At 49.3% G+C, this 15,095-nt stretch overlaps 1 protein-coding gene and 1 long non-coding RNA gene across 4 annotated transcripts in view; one reads left to right on the forward strand and one right to left on the reverse strand.

The window, feature by feature from the left end:
• The window catches only part of WASL (WASP like actin nucleation promoting factor), an 83,753-nt gene extending 76,088 nt beyond the window's left edge, over positions 1-7,665 (reverse strand). The window contains exons 1-2 of one of the 3 annotated variants that reach the window (XM_075015285.1): positions 7,049-7,665; positions 4,413-4,455 (exon numbers count right to left, since the gene is read on the reverse strand). Coding sequence is in view for 2 of the 3 variants with exons in the window: in XM_075015269.1 (XP_074871370.1) it covers positions 7,049-7,168 (120 nt within the window). In the remaining variant the exon portion in view is untranslated. The remainder of the gene's footprint in view (positions 1-4,412; positions 4,456-7,048) is intronic. The other 2 variants (XM_075015269.1, XM_075015277.1) reach the window with 2 other exon arrangements.
• LOC142023883 (uncharacterized) lies at positions 6,368-14,748 on the forward strand. Its single transcript, XR_012648334.1, has 2 exons — positions 6,368-6,476; positions 14,201-14,748. It is a non-coding gene; the product is annotated as an uncharacterized LOC142023883 (long non-coding RNA).
• The last annotated feature ends 347 nt before the right edge of the window (positions 14,749-15,095 follow it).

The raw sequence follows: 15,095 nt of genomic DNA on the forward strand, positions 1-15,095 counted from the left end.
CAGGCTCCTTAGCAACTCAAGACGATGTATGTTTCTAAGGAACTCCACCCAGGGGCATAGAGAGGGAAGAGGAGAAACTATCAAGAAATTAGACAGGTTATGAAATCTGTCTGGCAGGCAGCATTACATCAGAAATTCTGTACCATGCCACAGTGCCTGTGATTTTAATGGACAGATTTTAACAAAACAACATTATCAGAATTAGTCCAACCAGCGCCTATGATCAAAACAGTTACATATTTTTTCACTGCTCCCATCCAACCCAGGTAATTTTAATGGTATTAACCTTCCATTAGAGGCACATAAGAACTGCGATTTGAGGACTGACTGTATTAATTTATAATGAAGTTCTTTTCTGCAGACTGTTTACCAGTTGGACAGATAATGTAGAAAATGTAAACTGTTTCATTGCCTTGTAATAAATCCTTGAGTGCACTGTCATGATCTGTTACAAAGTTCTGAAGTACATATAAGAAAGGCCCTTCATATCGATGGCTATGCAGTAAGTCACAGAACACATACCTGCAACTACATGAAAATAACCTGAGATACCATTTTAACATACTTTTTTTTTTTTAGTTCTTTTGGTTACAGAGGAAATCTTACAGCCCACAGAAAATTGTCTCAGAGTTTCATCAAACAGCACAAAACAGCTCTAAGAGTTCTTAACCACACAATTCATCTAAATAGGTTAATGCTGAAATTTAAAGTCAACCTAAGTGTTTGTTAACTAATTCTTCATTGAAGCTATCAACTGTGAAACATACAGTCGATGTGTTACCCATTACTTCTAAATAATGTATCTGGCATAGTACAAATGGCTCCTGTCTGCAACTGCTGAAATTGTAATTAGAAGTTTAAAGCATCTTACTTAGTGTGGTTCACACATCTACCCTCTTTCCCTCTCCCCTTCAACAGGTCAAGTTACCTATGTAACTAAGCGGGTTTAAAAAACTTACATTCTGCAATAGTTGATGACTTAGGAACAGTTTCCACTTCATCCTCTCTGTTCAAAGAAAGCTGCCCACTTGGCACTGAATTTTTCAGTTCACTGGATAGGTATTAGTGGATCTTACCAGAATTGACCATTTTAGCATGCAGATCAATGGTGGGCAACCTGCTGCCAGAGGACCACATGTGCCCCGAGAGAGAGGTAGGTGGGTGGGTGGGTGTGTCTCCCACAGACATTTTGTTTACCATTACTCCCACACAGGGGTGCTATAAACCACTAATTGCTGTTCATTTATTTTTTTCCTACTTTTTTTAAGCCTAAAGTGACATGCATATAAAGCAGGGACAAGCAAAGTGAGGAGCATGCTGATTACACACTGCATTGACTGTAAAAGCTGCATGCTCCCTCTGCAGCCAAAGCACTGGCATAGTTCAACTGGGATAACCTGCAAATTCTAGGTACACAACCGCAGTTACCAAAACCAGGAAGGCATTTGGTTACAACAGTTTTGTGGCCCACTGAGATGAAGGATGGCCACTCCTGTAGCCCACTCACCAGCTTAAGTTCCCCATTACTAATCCAGATCAATGGCAGAGAGACCATGAAGACTTGGCTCATCTATTCTCCGCCCTGCAAGTAGCATTTCGAGAACAGGACCGGCAGGATAGCAAAGTACCTTGGCTTATCAGACTTACACAGAGGAACAGGACTTCAATTTCTATTTCTAGTAACACCATTCCAGCATCTTTCACAGTAAGTAAGGCTGGAAAAAAGTCACATGTGATTTTAGTTAAGAAACTGAAAAACAAAACCACAACTTTTTAAAGCTGACACAAATTTGACTGGTATTGCAATCTTGCATAGCAGGTTCCGATGCCATGCACTCAAATTCAGCACGGCCATCCCTCCCTCACACTTGCCTTCAAGACCTAAATGAGAGTCTATGCTGTTGCCCTGCTCTGAAAGATAAAGCTGCAGTCCAAGACAGCCTAAACAAACTGCAGCCCCCAAATTTTGGATCAAAATGCTGCACTCATCAACCTTCTTACAGCCTTATGAGTAAGTACACTTAATTTCACTTGTAACGACTTGGCTGGCTAAACTATTTTGTGACACGTAGGATCACCAGAATGTCTTCCATCAAGCCAAAAAGATTTCAGAAGTTAGGCAACAGGCACACTGAATTTATATTGAAGTCATAGACAGGAAGACATTAGAGACCAGTTAATATATAAAAACATTAACAGTGGCTTTGTCTGAAAGACAAAATAGAAGAAGTCAAACAATAGTCACTGAAAAAAGGATGTTCAAACCAGAGCAAAAATAAACTTTAAAACCTGTTGTTGAAATATTCACTAAGTGATTACTGCATAGTGAAGTTGCCTAGATTTTTCCTTTGATTAAATGAGCACATGAATTTAGGTTACTCTAATATTGTTAATAGGAACTCATCATGTAGTCTCAACCATCGTGGTGGCACACAGGGAGGAAAAAATCTGATTGTGTGCAAACAAAGGATCAAAAGCATCTGTTTCAGTGTCCTGAACCACCCCCTGGAAGCAAACGAAAAGCCAACAGTCTGCCAAACAGAGAAATTAACACTACAGTAATTCCTCGACAAATCCTGGGCAACTTCTGTGTAAATCATATTTCACGTAAATGGGGGAGAGATTCCCCAGAATTCCCCTGGCTTGGAGAGCGGGCGGGTGGGAGAAGTAAGGGGGGCAGCCACGCAGGGGGGAAGCTTGGCCGCGCAAGAATAATTGAATTCGTGAACATTAAGTTCACGAATCTTGAAACCCTACTGTATTAAAGAGTACTTGGGTGGCACTGACACTCCCTACCAACAATGCATCCAACACTGCTTAGCTTGATTTTACTAGATGTAGAAACATATCCAAGTAACCTTAATAACTTGGTTTGACAGATCACTGAGCTAAACTGGTAAAAACAAAAACTAGGGACTTATGCCTCATTCAAATTGCAATGCGAACTCAATGCCATCAGCACAGTCCATTCAGTTTAATGCCATGCGATCTCAAATCCCAGGTTAACTTGTCACAATGAGAAATGCCATTTTCTGGAAACAATCAAGAAAGTACTCACCATGCAGAAAAGTGACAAAATATCATTTATGTTATAGAGAAGAAAGCATATATCAGCATAGCATACAGATTTAAACACATTAATGTTGTGGCCTCCAGGCCACCAATACGTAACTTCTGCCTTGTGTTTCATCTTGCATAGATGTGCATAGCACAGAAATTTAAGAAAATGACACAGGAGGAAACAGCATTAAGGATGACGACTAAAGAATACTGGTTGGTCTTAATGACCCCAGATTATTATGCTCAAGATGGCTGAAGACTCTGATTCAAAGGATTCCCTAGGCAGACTTTAGTTATTAGGTCCCTAAAACAATAAAGGCTTTCCAAGAGTGCTGTGTGACTGGTAGAGCTAGATGGGAATTTTCAGAAAATAGTGATTTATCAAATTCAGAAACTACTATGAAAACGCATTGTTTTTACAACATTTTTGTCAAGAATATCTTGCAGATTCAGGATGAAATTTCTGATCAAAACCACCAAAACACAGGCACAAAGAGCTTAACGGTAGAAAACTCAAATGGATGTGGGAAAGCCAAGTTCAAGTACCTGCCCTTCTTAATTTAGATTCAACTCCTTATATCCCTGACAAGCACCCTAACCACTGAACTACTGGCTATTCTAGGCTAGAATCCAGATTTCCTCCACCCCTGCCCCCCCCACACACATAAAATTGTATCTAAGGCCCAGCTTTGATTCTTGTGCAGAATAAAAATGCTGAAACCTCAACTGTTGGAGAAACTCTTTTTCTAGGCAGCCCTAATAGTCAGCAAATTTCTGTCTTAAAAATCTTCAATTTAAAGAAAGACAGAAAAAAAAAAGATTCAGCGTATGGCAGAAATATGCAGAGCCCAAGAAAAGATGGGATATAAATCCAGTGTTATTTGGCCATCATGGTCTACAAGGTCAACCCAGAAGCGTCACCTGCACTGACATCCTGAGACCATCAACTAATTATCCCTGAACGTAGCTGTGTAGTCTAGAGCAGTGGTTCCCAAACTTTTCAGCATCACACCCCCGCTTTTGATTTTTGAGAAACCCACCTCTTCTTTAATATCATCCAACCCCCCTTTAAGAAAAAAAATCAAATTCGTAATTTAAAATAAACACAAAAACCTGATATAAAAATGGTATTTAAAATTAAAAATAAAATTCTGCGTCCCATGTTTACATATTATATCATGCGCTCGTGGGTGAGACATCCAAGAATTTGTAGAAGTGGGTCTTACCCATGAAAGATCATTACCTAATAAATAAATATTTTAGTCTTTAAGGTCCATAGGACTGCTTGTTTTGTGAAGTAATAATCTGTGCTTCTATTTCCTTGTCTTCAAAATGTGAATAGTGGTATTTACCTCTGAGGTTGGCTTAATTCATCAGTGTTTGAGTTCTGAGTGCCTTAAAGAAAACATTAGAGGAGAGCAAAATATTAAACCTCAATGACTACGCAAGGGGTGAGCAAAGTAGGGGGGAGATCCCCACAGGGGGGCATGAAATTTCATAAGGAGGGGGGGAAGAATAGCACGATTGACTGCAGGGCCTCAGGCTCATACATCTCATTAAAAATGTCGACATACATTATTCGTCTTATGTATGTGTATTCACACATATATCAGTTCATAAAGTTTTTTACATTCTACAGACTTATTTTCTTATACATGCTGAGGATTTTTCCCCCCTTTTTCAATTTCATATAAGCATAAACCAGAATTTCCATTGGTTTGGATTCCATTAAACAGGTGGCAGGGGCAGTGTGTGTGGGGGGGTAAGACCTGCTAATTGCCAGGGTGAAAAGTGGGCCCCAATGTAAAAAGATTGCTCACCCCTGTACTTCACTAACAGATCATATAAAACTGTTAGCTTTGCATTAGAATGGATCCTAAACCAAAAATTCTCCCAAGTATCTCATCTGTTTTGCTTTTAAAGAGTAATTCATATTTTTAAGCTAAGGCACTAAATTTTCTTCTAATCAAGCCTATACGAATTCACTGGCCTGATCACATCTTAGTTCTAGACTTCCAAAGCACGCATAGGCATAATTTATTACAGTGCAAGTCAGCGAGTAGCTCAAGTAGCTGGGTGAAGTCAGCCCTAAACATGTTTTTTTTCCTCTTTTCCTTTTTGTGATTTAGGACTACACAGTTTGAACCATCTGAACACCTAGACTGAGATGATAAAGTTATTTTATACAGATTGAACCTCGCTAATCTGGAGCGCTTTTGTTTGGCAACATCCGTAATCCATCCTGATGGCCATTTATGATGGGTGTGACCAAGATTCCCACTGTCCCATAAAGTTTGTTTACAGACACCAGCTTTCAGTGTTCTGTGCTGTTATTTAGTTGTAATTTATCCCAAAATGTCTAACAGCCCAATATGCACTGGAAGCATTGATAATCCTGCTAAACTCTATTGATGTCCCATGGTCTGGCAAATTCTCTTATTTGGCAGTAGTCAGGTCCTGAAGATACTGGACTAGAGAGGTTTAATCTGTTGTAATTAAATTAGTATAAAATAATTTTATGTCATCTGTGTGCATAAAAAATTAATCACTTTGATCAGATCTCAATTAAATTGCATAATCATTGTGACTTCTGGAAAAACTTGTTAATGACACCCTATTTAAAAATACATATTAAATTAGACTATAAACATACAATCAATAAAATTACAAAAATATTGTGCATCTATTACTGATGTTCCAGGCACTTGCCATACAAAGAATATCAAGTCAACATACCATACTACAGCCTATGCACAATGAGTTTTATATCAGATCAATGAGGGTTGATTCCAAAAGCCTTCAAAACTGTCGGAAAGTATGTCACAGCTCCTCTTTGGCAGACATAAGATATAAACAGTAATATTTCCATTTTCACAGTCCCAAAACAACTTTCCCTCTACCTTTAGAGTACAAGAAGTCACTTAGGAAACCTGAAACTAACTCAGGTAGCTAGGACCAGGTCTATAAAAGGCTTTTGAATCAACTTTATTGTATTTGTTTTTCTGGCAGGGCCCAGAGCAGCAAGAGAACTACTGCATCTGCTAGTCTGAATCCACTGTTCAGGTTAAACTCATGTGGACAGACAACCTCAAAACAAGTCAAACCCATCTCTCCTACGAGTTTTCCTATAGCTTTGTGAATTCCCTTTGATCCGGCTGCAGGTGCAATGTGACTAGATCTGTTCTGCCTTGCCAAGGGATTAAACTTTTCTACCGGATGTTGCAATAGCTCGATTGTTGACTCGCTCCCACAGTAAGTCCTAGTTTAGTTGCACCGCACGTTGGGCGAGCCCTGGTCACACATACCTATGGGAAGTACTCAACAGCAGGTATGGGGACAGAGAAGGAGGAACAGGAAGGAGGAACAGGGGTGCCCGCAGCATTCCGAGACCAGCCCGAGGACAGCTGAAAGAGCAGGTCTAAGCAACTTTGCATCACCCAGGCCCATGAAGGGCCGTGTCAGCAACACCGTAGCTCTTTCCGAGATTGCCATTCCCGGCTCCTCCACAGCCAGGCCCAACTCCCGAGCCCTCCCGAACCAGCAGGCGTAGACGCTGGCTCCATTGCGCATGGCAGCAGCCCAGGAGCCAGCGGGGTGGGGGAGGCGAGGCCTGTAGGAGAGTTTCGGGGGAAACAAGCCCCCCCAGGCTCTACTCGCGGGGAGCAGCGGCCGCATTTCCCCCTGCAGGAGCCCAGGGCAGGGGCAGGCGGCGCCCAGTCACCTGCGCCCCGCACCTCCGAGCGCGGGGGCGGCGGCCGCCCTCTGCCCAGCTCCATTCATTCCTCGCGCCCCTTCCCCCGCCGAGCCCCCGGCCGGCCAGGGAGCCCGCCGCGCGGCGCCCCACGGCCAGCTCCCCGCTACTCTGGGGGCCCAGCGCGGCAGCTGGCCCGGGGAAAGGCCTCGGGCGGGAACCGCCCCCACGCAGCACAGGGCCCCACCGGCCCGGGCCTCCCCAGCGCCGGGCTCCCCCCGCGCCGCCGGGGCTCACCACGCATTTCTTGCCCAGGAAGCCGAAGAGGCTCTCGTTCTCCTGCGGGGTGAGAAGCAGCGAGCCCACGTTGCTGACCCTCCGCGGGGGCGGCGGCTGCTGCTGCTGGCTGTTGCTCATGGCCGGGGCCGGTCCCCGGGGCTGCGCGGTGCCCTGGCCTCCCGCAACTCGCCGTCCGCCTCCCCTGGCCCAGCGGCCTCACAGCGGCTGCATAGCGGAGCCGCGTCACCTGTGGGGGCCGCTGGCGGCGGCCGGCGAGACCGGACCGGACGGGGCGGGGCAGCACCGGCTCCCGCCGCCCGATCGCCCCCACCCCGGGAGCGGCGCTAAACTTCCAACTTCTCCCCGGCTCCCACGGCCGCACAATCCAACATGGCAGCGGGGGCGGGCGAGACCACACGGCACCGGAGCCAGAGGGGAGGCCGGGACTTGCGCCGCCGCCGCCGCCACACGCTGAGGGGACCCTCCCGCTGCGGAGCCCGGCCCTGCTCTGGGCCGCGCCTGGGAGCTGGGGCTGCTAGTGAGCGGCGCTGCTCTCGCCGTCCCCTTAAATACCGGCCCGCCGCTTGCTCCGACCGGCTCTACCAGGCCGCCCGGCGTGCGAGCGGGCGGGGCTCCGGCCCGGGGAGCCCGTGGCTCTGCTGATGCTGGGGTTGGGGGGCAGATGTGGGCTGTGAATGGCCTTGGGCGGGGGAGGTCTGGGCTGCGAGCGGCTGGGTCGGGGCTGGCGTGAGAGGGACAATGAGGGGGGGACGCTGGGCAGCGGTGGGGGGAGGCTGGGTCAGGGCTGGTCTGTGGAGGAGGTGGGCAGGGGATGGCCATGGTAGCTGGGCTGGTGGTTTGGGCCTGTGATCCCTGTAAGCTGAGCGCTTGGGTGGCTGCTTAGGAGAGAGTCAGGTACGGCCCAGCTGAGCGCCTGTAGCCACCCACAGCAGGCCCTGAGTGCTCTGTTGGTGGTTCATATCTGCACATGCTTGATGCATATAAAATTTATTCTACCCACAGATGGAAAAAATTAGAGGGCCCTCTGGGTGTGGGAGAGAGCCTGGGTGGGGAATGGTCAAGGGAAGAGGGGGCAGAGTATGTACAGGCAGCCTGGGTTGGGAATGGCTGAGGCCTGGGTTGCTAATGAAACTGTATTAGCTCTGGGCTATAGACATGACTTCATGCTTCCATGTGACAGTTGTAAGTAACATTCACCTGCAGGTTTGGAACCTGATTTAGCAACTCCCTGTGAAGTCACTGAGAGCTGAGGACGTTCCACATCTCTGTAAAACAACCCCCTGGTGCCTGATTTTGCTTCTGCTGATGTGAATAGCGTGTTAAACAAGAACAAAAACTCAACAACTTCCAGAAGCAAGGGAAAATCATTGATACATTTTTCACAGTTGTCTACTAATTTCGTTATCTGGTGTGTGGCTTTTCAAGGAGGTTTTACTTTATGGCGTATTACAAGGGATTTTGGTTTTGACTGAAAGGAGTAAAAGGAAGGTTAAATGGAAATCAAAAATGGAATTCAAGACAATTTTGTAATGATTAACTTTATTTTTTTATAGGAAAATTTTATTTTTGGAGTCTATCTGGCAATTTTTCAAGCAATCTGATTTTCCAAACCAAAGTTCAAGTGTGGATAGAATAGGATTTTTTTAATGGGGAATGATACAATCCTAACTGTGTAGATACTATTCCAACTCTGCAATAAATCACACACATCTGAAGAGCGGGAAGTAGGATAATGGGATGTGAGACTGAAAGACAGGCCACTTGAGGTAAAGCAACTTTCCTTTTAGCTAATAATGATAATGGATCCTTTAGGTTCTCTGCGGACCAGCTATTAGAGGGCATCATAAAACATACACAAAGTCTAATTTTATCAGTTGGGCTTCAAATTATCTCTCTTTGTAGTGAGGTGGGGTAGGGTGGTGAGATGCAGGCTTAGGATAACTTCAGGTCTATTTTAGAGCAATTCATACAGCTCCCGGCTACAACGGGGAAAGCCTCCACTGGGCTGAGATGAAACCAGGTGTCAGTGGGAGCCTGTAGCTAACCTTTTCTCCACATTTTAAAGGGGATATTTTTTAGCTTTCCTCTCACTTTATCTGTGTCTACACCAGAGTGATCTGTCGACAGAAGTTACTGTTGGAAGATATCTTCTGACAAAACGTCTGTCAGCAGTTCGTGGCCATACATGGAAGCAGATCATTCTGTCGATCTGTAGTGTCGTCAGAGGGCGACTGGACTGCCCCACCGCTCTCTCAACAGAACGACCAACTGGACACACAGTAGACAGGGCTGGCTGGTGACCCAGAAGCCCTGTTTGTTGACAGAGGGCCCCCTGTTCCCCCCCACACAGCATTCACACCAGATTCTGTCAAGAAAGGCATTCTGCCTCATGGGGGAGAAGCAGCAGTTTGTCAACAAGTGTCATGCTCTGTCAATTTACTGTTGACAGATGCATTTTTAGTGTGGATGACCTGCAAGTTTTGTCGGCAAAACTCTAGTGTAAACGTAGCTTTTGGAATTTGTAACTTGACTGGGAAATGCTAAATCAGCCCTACCTAGTCATTCATTTTTATACTAAAAATTAACTGAGGAGCAATGGGAAAACCCCACAAAAATAAATAGATTCGAACTGAAAGGAGTCTATCACAGTGTTTTGGAATGTGAGGGAGGCACAGTATTGTGGAAAGTCCCAAACCAACAATGTGGAGAGATTGAGATTAATGCGTGGGATATGCAGATCTCTGGGGACAGAGGAGATAACCTGGACCTTGGTTATGAATGTATTTAAAAAGGGAAAAACAAAACAGCTTAGGCCCTAAGCCGTCAAAGACTTATTCCATAACAAGTAGCTGAAATTCTGTGCTTTCCTTTGATGTGGCAATTGGGCCAAGTAATCCAATCTCCTTCATAAAATCAAATTTTTGTGTGTAAATTAGCTGTATTGGAAAAGGGTGGAGATTGTTCGAGTTATCTCAGATCACAATGGCCTGGCATAGATACATGCCTTGCGGTCACGTGTGTAAATTCAGAATGGTTAAAATCTTAAGCTGTGTCTACACGTGCACAAAACATCAAAATAAGTGGCCCTTTTTTGAAAGAGTGGGAGGAGCGTCCACATGCGTAACACCATCTTTTGAAAGGAAATCGAAAGAATGAGGCACAGACATCGAAATCTGAACCCCAATCCCAGATCAGGAAGATCGGCCCTTTTCAAAACACTAATTTGAAAGAGTACACATGTAGACACTCCACAGTCTGCTTTTTTGAAATACGGGTCCACCATGGCATTGGTCAGCTGGAGTATGGAGCCGCTCCAGCCAGCAGCAGCAGGGCTCTATGGTCCCTACGTCTGGCTGCTTTAAATCTGCACACATGCAGGAAACCCATGGCAGGAAGCTGAGACCGTGATAGGAACAGCCTCTGCACATGCTTCAGCCCCACACTCCAGTGCTGCAGCATGGCCAGCAGCCAGCCTCCCAGCAAGCCCCACAGCCCCCCCTTCGAGTGCCCCCAGGGGGAGAAATAGAAAGGGCCCCCCTGGGCGGAGTGGGAACTGCAGCACCTCCTCAGTCTGTGGAAGGGGAAGGAGGTCGTGCACGAGATGGGAGTCAAGTGGCACAATGCCGCTGCCTTCGGCTGCCTGGCTCAGGGCCTCCTGACCGGGGCCACCTGGAGCGTACCGTGGAGCAGGTGCACTCCAAGGTCAAGGAGCTGTGGAAGGGCTCTGCCCAGGCCAGGAACAGGCCGGCCGCTCCAGGGCTGGTCCAGCCACATGCCCCTTCTTTCGGGAGCTTCAGGGCATCCTGGGGCCCCAGGATAGCTCCCCACCCCCGTCATTCCTGGACACCTTGGCCAAGGAGCTGCAGCCGGAGGAGGAGGAGCAGCCTGGACTGGGGACCCAGGAGGGCAAGGGGACCACGCAATGGTTGAGTGAAGAGGGGCATCTCACCATCATCCTCCCCTCCTGCTCCTACAGCTGGGCAACAGGGAGCTGGAAATCCCCAGACCTCACCGAGGGGCCCTCTGGTACATACAGGGAGGGGCGCACACCTGCTCCACAGGGTGGGGGTGACACAATGGCTAGTTGCCTACACACAGGCCACCCCTCACATGGGATGCGGTACCCCGCGGTGGCCCACCAGCGATGCCCAGCACCCGCCTTCAATGGACAGTGCCACAAGCCACACAGGGGCAGCGGCTGGTCAGTGCTGGACAGCACCTGGGGCCTGTACCCCGCAGGCCAGGATGGGTCACCTGCATGAGAGACCCCCTGGATGCACACCCATGTTGGGAGGCCCAGCCCGTCGGGGGGTGGGTTGGGGCCCCTTGGCGGGTCAGTGTCCTTTGGGGGTTGGGGACCTCATGGGGTGGGCTCAGGCAGGTGGGCCACAGCTGGGTCGCCTCTGTCCGGGGCACATTACTGACACGCTGTCTTCCTCTCCACACAGCTGCACCATCCGTGTGCCGAGAGAGCCCTGCACTGTCCCTCATCCCAAAGAGCCCCCCGCACAGCCCTTGTAGGCGCCCGGACGCCACCCCACACAGTGCACCATCGGGGCTGTGGCTGGAGGGCCCCCCCCCCGGCCAACAGGCTGAGGAGACCCAGACAGCTTGTGCCAGGCCAAGGTGGCCGAACAACACCTGTGGCTCACCCGGTCCAAGATGGAGTGGCGGTGGGCAGCCTGGGAGAAGCTGCTGACCACCCTGGAGGGCATTGGCCACACCCTCCAGGACCATGTGGCCAACATTGCCCGCCTCCGGGCCCCCCCAGCAGCTTCCCCCACTGAGCCTGCCCTCCCTGCCCCCACTGAGCCTGCCCCCTCCAGCCCCACTGAGTTCACTCCCGCTGAGCCCGCTCCCTCTGCCCCCACCAAGTCCACTAGCCGGCATTACTTGCTGGTGCTCCCCACACCCTCTCTGCCCCACTGGGGACCCCATACCTGGGGAGGCAGGGGCTCAAGGGGCCAATGGGGTTTGCAGCCCACCACCCCTGCCAGGAATGAGCTGCCCACCCCACTCCAAGTTAGGTTCCCACCCCCTGTACATAGTTAACACGAATAGTGTAGATAAATGTTAATTTTAATGTTCACCACTCTGTGCTGTGCTCCTCGGGGGGTGGGGGTAGATGTGTGGGTGCGGTGCTGGTGGGGGTGGGGGGGACGGGGACAGTGGTTGGAAGATGTGTGTGGGATGTGGGTGTGCATGCAGGTCAGAGGTGGCTGTTGGCAAAGGCCTGCCTGACAGCCTCCCTGATGCGGTGGCTGTCCTGGTGGACCTGGCAGATGGGGGCGGTGCCCAGCTGCTTGTAGCTGGTGCCGGCCGGAGGACCACCCCCAGGGACATAGGTATCCCCCTTTCCCTCCACAACATTGTGGAGGACATACAGGTGCCCCACTGCCTGGGGCACGTTGAGAACCCTGACCTCCAGCGGTGCGTGGAGGCACCTCCACTGCCCCTTTAGGCGCCCAAAGGCCCACTCCACGACATTGTGGGTGTTGTTGAGGTGCTGATTGAATGCCTCCCGGGTGGGGTCGAGGTGTCCCATGTATGGCCTCATGAGCCATGGCTGCAGTGGGTATGCCACATCTGCCACCATGCAGAGCGGCATGGTGATATCCTCCACCACCGGGATCTCCCGCTGATGGACGAAGGTGCCGGCCCCCATGCGCTGGCAGAGGCCGGAGTTCCGGAAGACCCAGGCATTATGGGTGCGGCCAGCCCAGCCCACATAGATGTTGGTGAACTGGCCCTTGCATCCACCAGGGCCTGGAGCACCACCTAATGGTAGCCCTTCCTGTTGATGTTCTGGCCAGCACTGTGTGGAGCGGTGTGGATGAGGATGTGGTGCCATCCAAAGCGCCGATGCAGTTTGGAAAGCCCAGCTCCTGGAAGCCGGTGACGGTGTTGTCCAGATCCCCCAGGCAGACGACCCTATGCAGCAGCATTGCTTTGATGGCTCTGACAATCTTAAGGCAGGGAGGGGGACACGTATTCTAGTGCAGGTGGCAGGCTGTCTCCCCCCTACTTGGGGCCCATTCTGCCCCCGTCCCATCCAGCCCCCACCCTGTCCATCCCCCTACCTCCCTCCCATCCGGCCCCTTGCAGCAGTGGGTTCCCCTCGCCCCAGCCGCCGCCCCCGACCCATGGGGGACACGTGACCCAACCGCACCTTACCTCCATAAGTACAGCCCCGACGGTGACCTTGCCCACCCCAAACTGTTGTCTCACGGAGCAGTAGGAGTCCAGGGTGGCCAGCTTCCAGATGATGATCGTGACCTGTTTCTCTAGGGTGAGGGCTGGCTGCATGTGGGTGTCCTGGTACCGGCGTGTGGGGGCGAGCCAGTGGCAGATCTCATTAAAGGTCTGCCTCCACATGCGGAAGTTCTGCAGCCACCTTTCCTCACCCCACTCCCCCAGCACCAGGCGCTCCCACCAGTCGGTGCTGCTGGGGTGGGTCCAGAGGCATCAGAGCACCCGGGGGGGGCATCCCCACGGCCACAGGGGGACCACTCAGCCACCTGATGAGGTCAGGTGCAGCTGCAGCGATGGTGCACAGCACTGCCAGCAGGGTGTCCATAATGAGGGTGTCCTCCTGCAGGAGCTGTAGCTGTGCCTCCATCGTGGGCACGGGTGAGCTCTGCTGGGCTGGGAAAGGCTGGGCAGCACTCGGCTCATGTGGAGTGGAGGGTGGAGGGAGGGGCCCTTTAAAGGGGGTGGCTGGCTGCAGTTCCGGAAGGGCTTGTTGGCCATGGGACCCTGTCTGCGGCGTTTCCTGCCTCCCTTCTCTCGAAAGAGGGCTTGGAGCCATGTGGATGCTCTCTTTCGAAATACCTGTGGTGGCACTTTGAAAGAGCGGATCGAAATGCCGATCTGATAATGGCGGTGGGTGCTCCCTTTCGACGGCCACTATTTTGACCGCCAAACTTCGATTTTTGCCATTTTGAAGGGGTGCTTAGGTGTAGACCCAGCTTTAAAGTACAATAACAAACCACAAATCCCACTGATGGTTGGACCTGGTGATATTCTGAACAAAAGGAGCCCTCAGCCATGCTTATTTCCATCACTTCACACTGATTCAACATACACTTTAGGTTTTAGAGAGTAGCAGATAGGTGGTGATCCTGAATTTTTTTAATCTAGCTTCTACAGTTCCTCATCCTTATTCTGTGTGGCTACATCTACACTAGAAGCAACGGTCTACAGAAGTTACTGTCCGAAGAGATGTTCTGACAAAACTTCTGGCAACAGATCATATTTCCACATAAAAGCAAATCAATTTGATCTGCTCTGTCGACAAAAGGATCCCCTAGAGTGCCTATGCAGCTTTTTTGCTAAAAGTTTCTGTCAACAAAATGCATTTTGTGTGGAGACGCTCCACGAGTTTTGTCGATAAAACCATCTAGTGTACACAAAGCCAGAAAGTGTATGCACCATTGGGACACATGCTGAAGGAAATGTTTTAGGAGAAGCCCTTGTTAGAATGTTGGTGATTGAATGTTTCACTGACTGAAAATATACAAAGACAGTAACAGAGACATACTTTACAGGCTTCTTCTTCTTCTGCTTCATCTTCTTTGTCTTACAAATAGTGCATTATTTTGTAGCAATATTTCATACACTTGGCTTTAACGCTGGCAAAACCTTGTACTGAATATTGGATAAACGTCTGGCCATTAAAACCTCTGAGTTTCATCTTTCGTATTGTCCCTTGGTCACTCTGACTGTTCTCATGTTTCTCCTTGGTCCTGTTAAGGTTGAATGTGAGTGAATCATTGGTCCTATTGAGTTCCAGGGAGGTGGGCGGGCATAAATTCTCCCACAGCTGAAGGACCCTCCCCTAGCATCTGGGCGAAACAGAAAATACAAGGACAGGTGTAAAGGTCAGGGATCCTGAAGGGGATACCAAGCAGATAACCCTGAACAGCATCTACTGCTCTTGTTGTAGTTTGGCAGATTTACTGTGTTTGTGTCCTCATGTGGCTTTGGTTCCATTAATGATAACCAGAAGGCGGCTTGTGTGTGTAGGTGATTGCTTGTGCACATG

The sequence above is a fragment of the Carettochelys insculpta genome, chromosome 1, assembly GCF_033958435.1.
Source record: "Carettochelys insculpta isolate YL-2023 chromosome 1, ASM3395843v1, whole genome shotgun sequence".
Classification (NCBI taxonomy): domain Eukaryota; kingdom Metazoa; phylum Chordata; order Testudines; family Carettochelyidae; genus Carettochelys; species Carettochelys insculpta.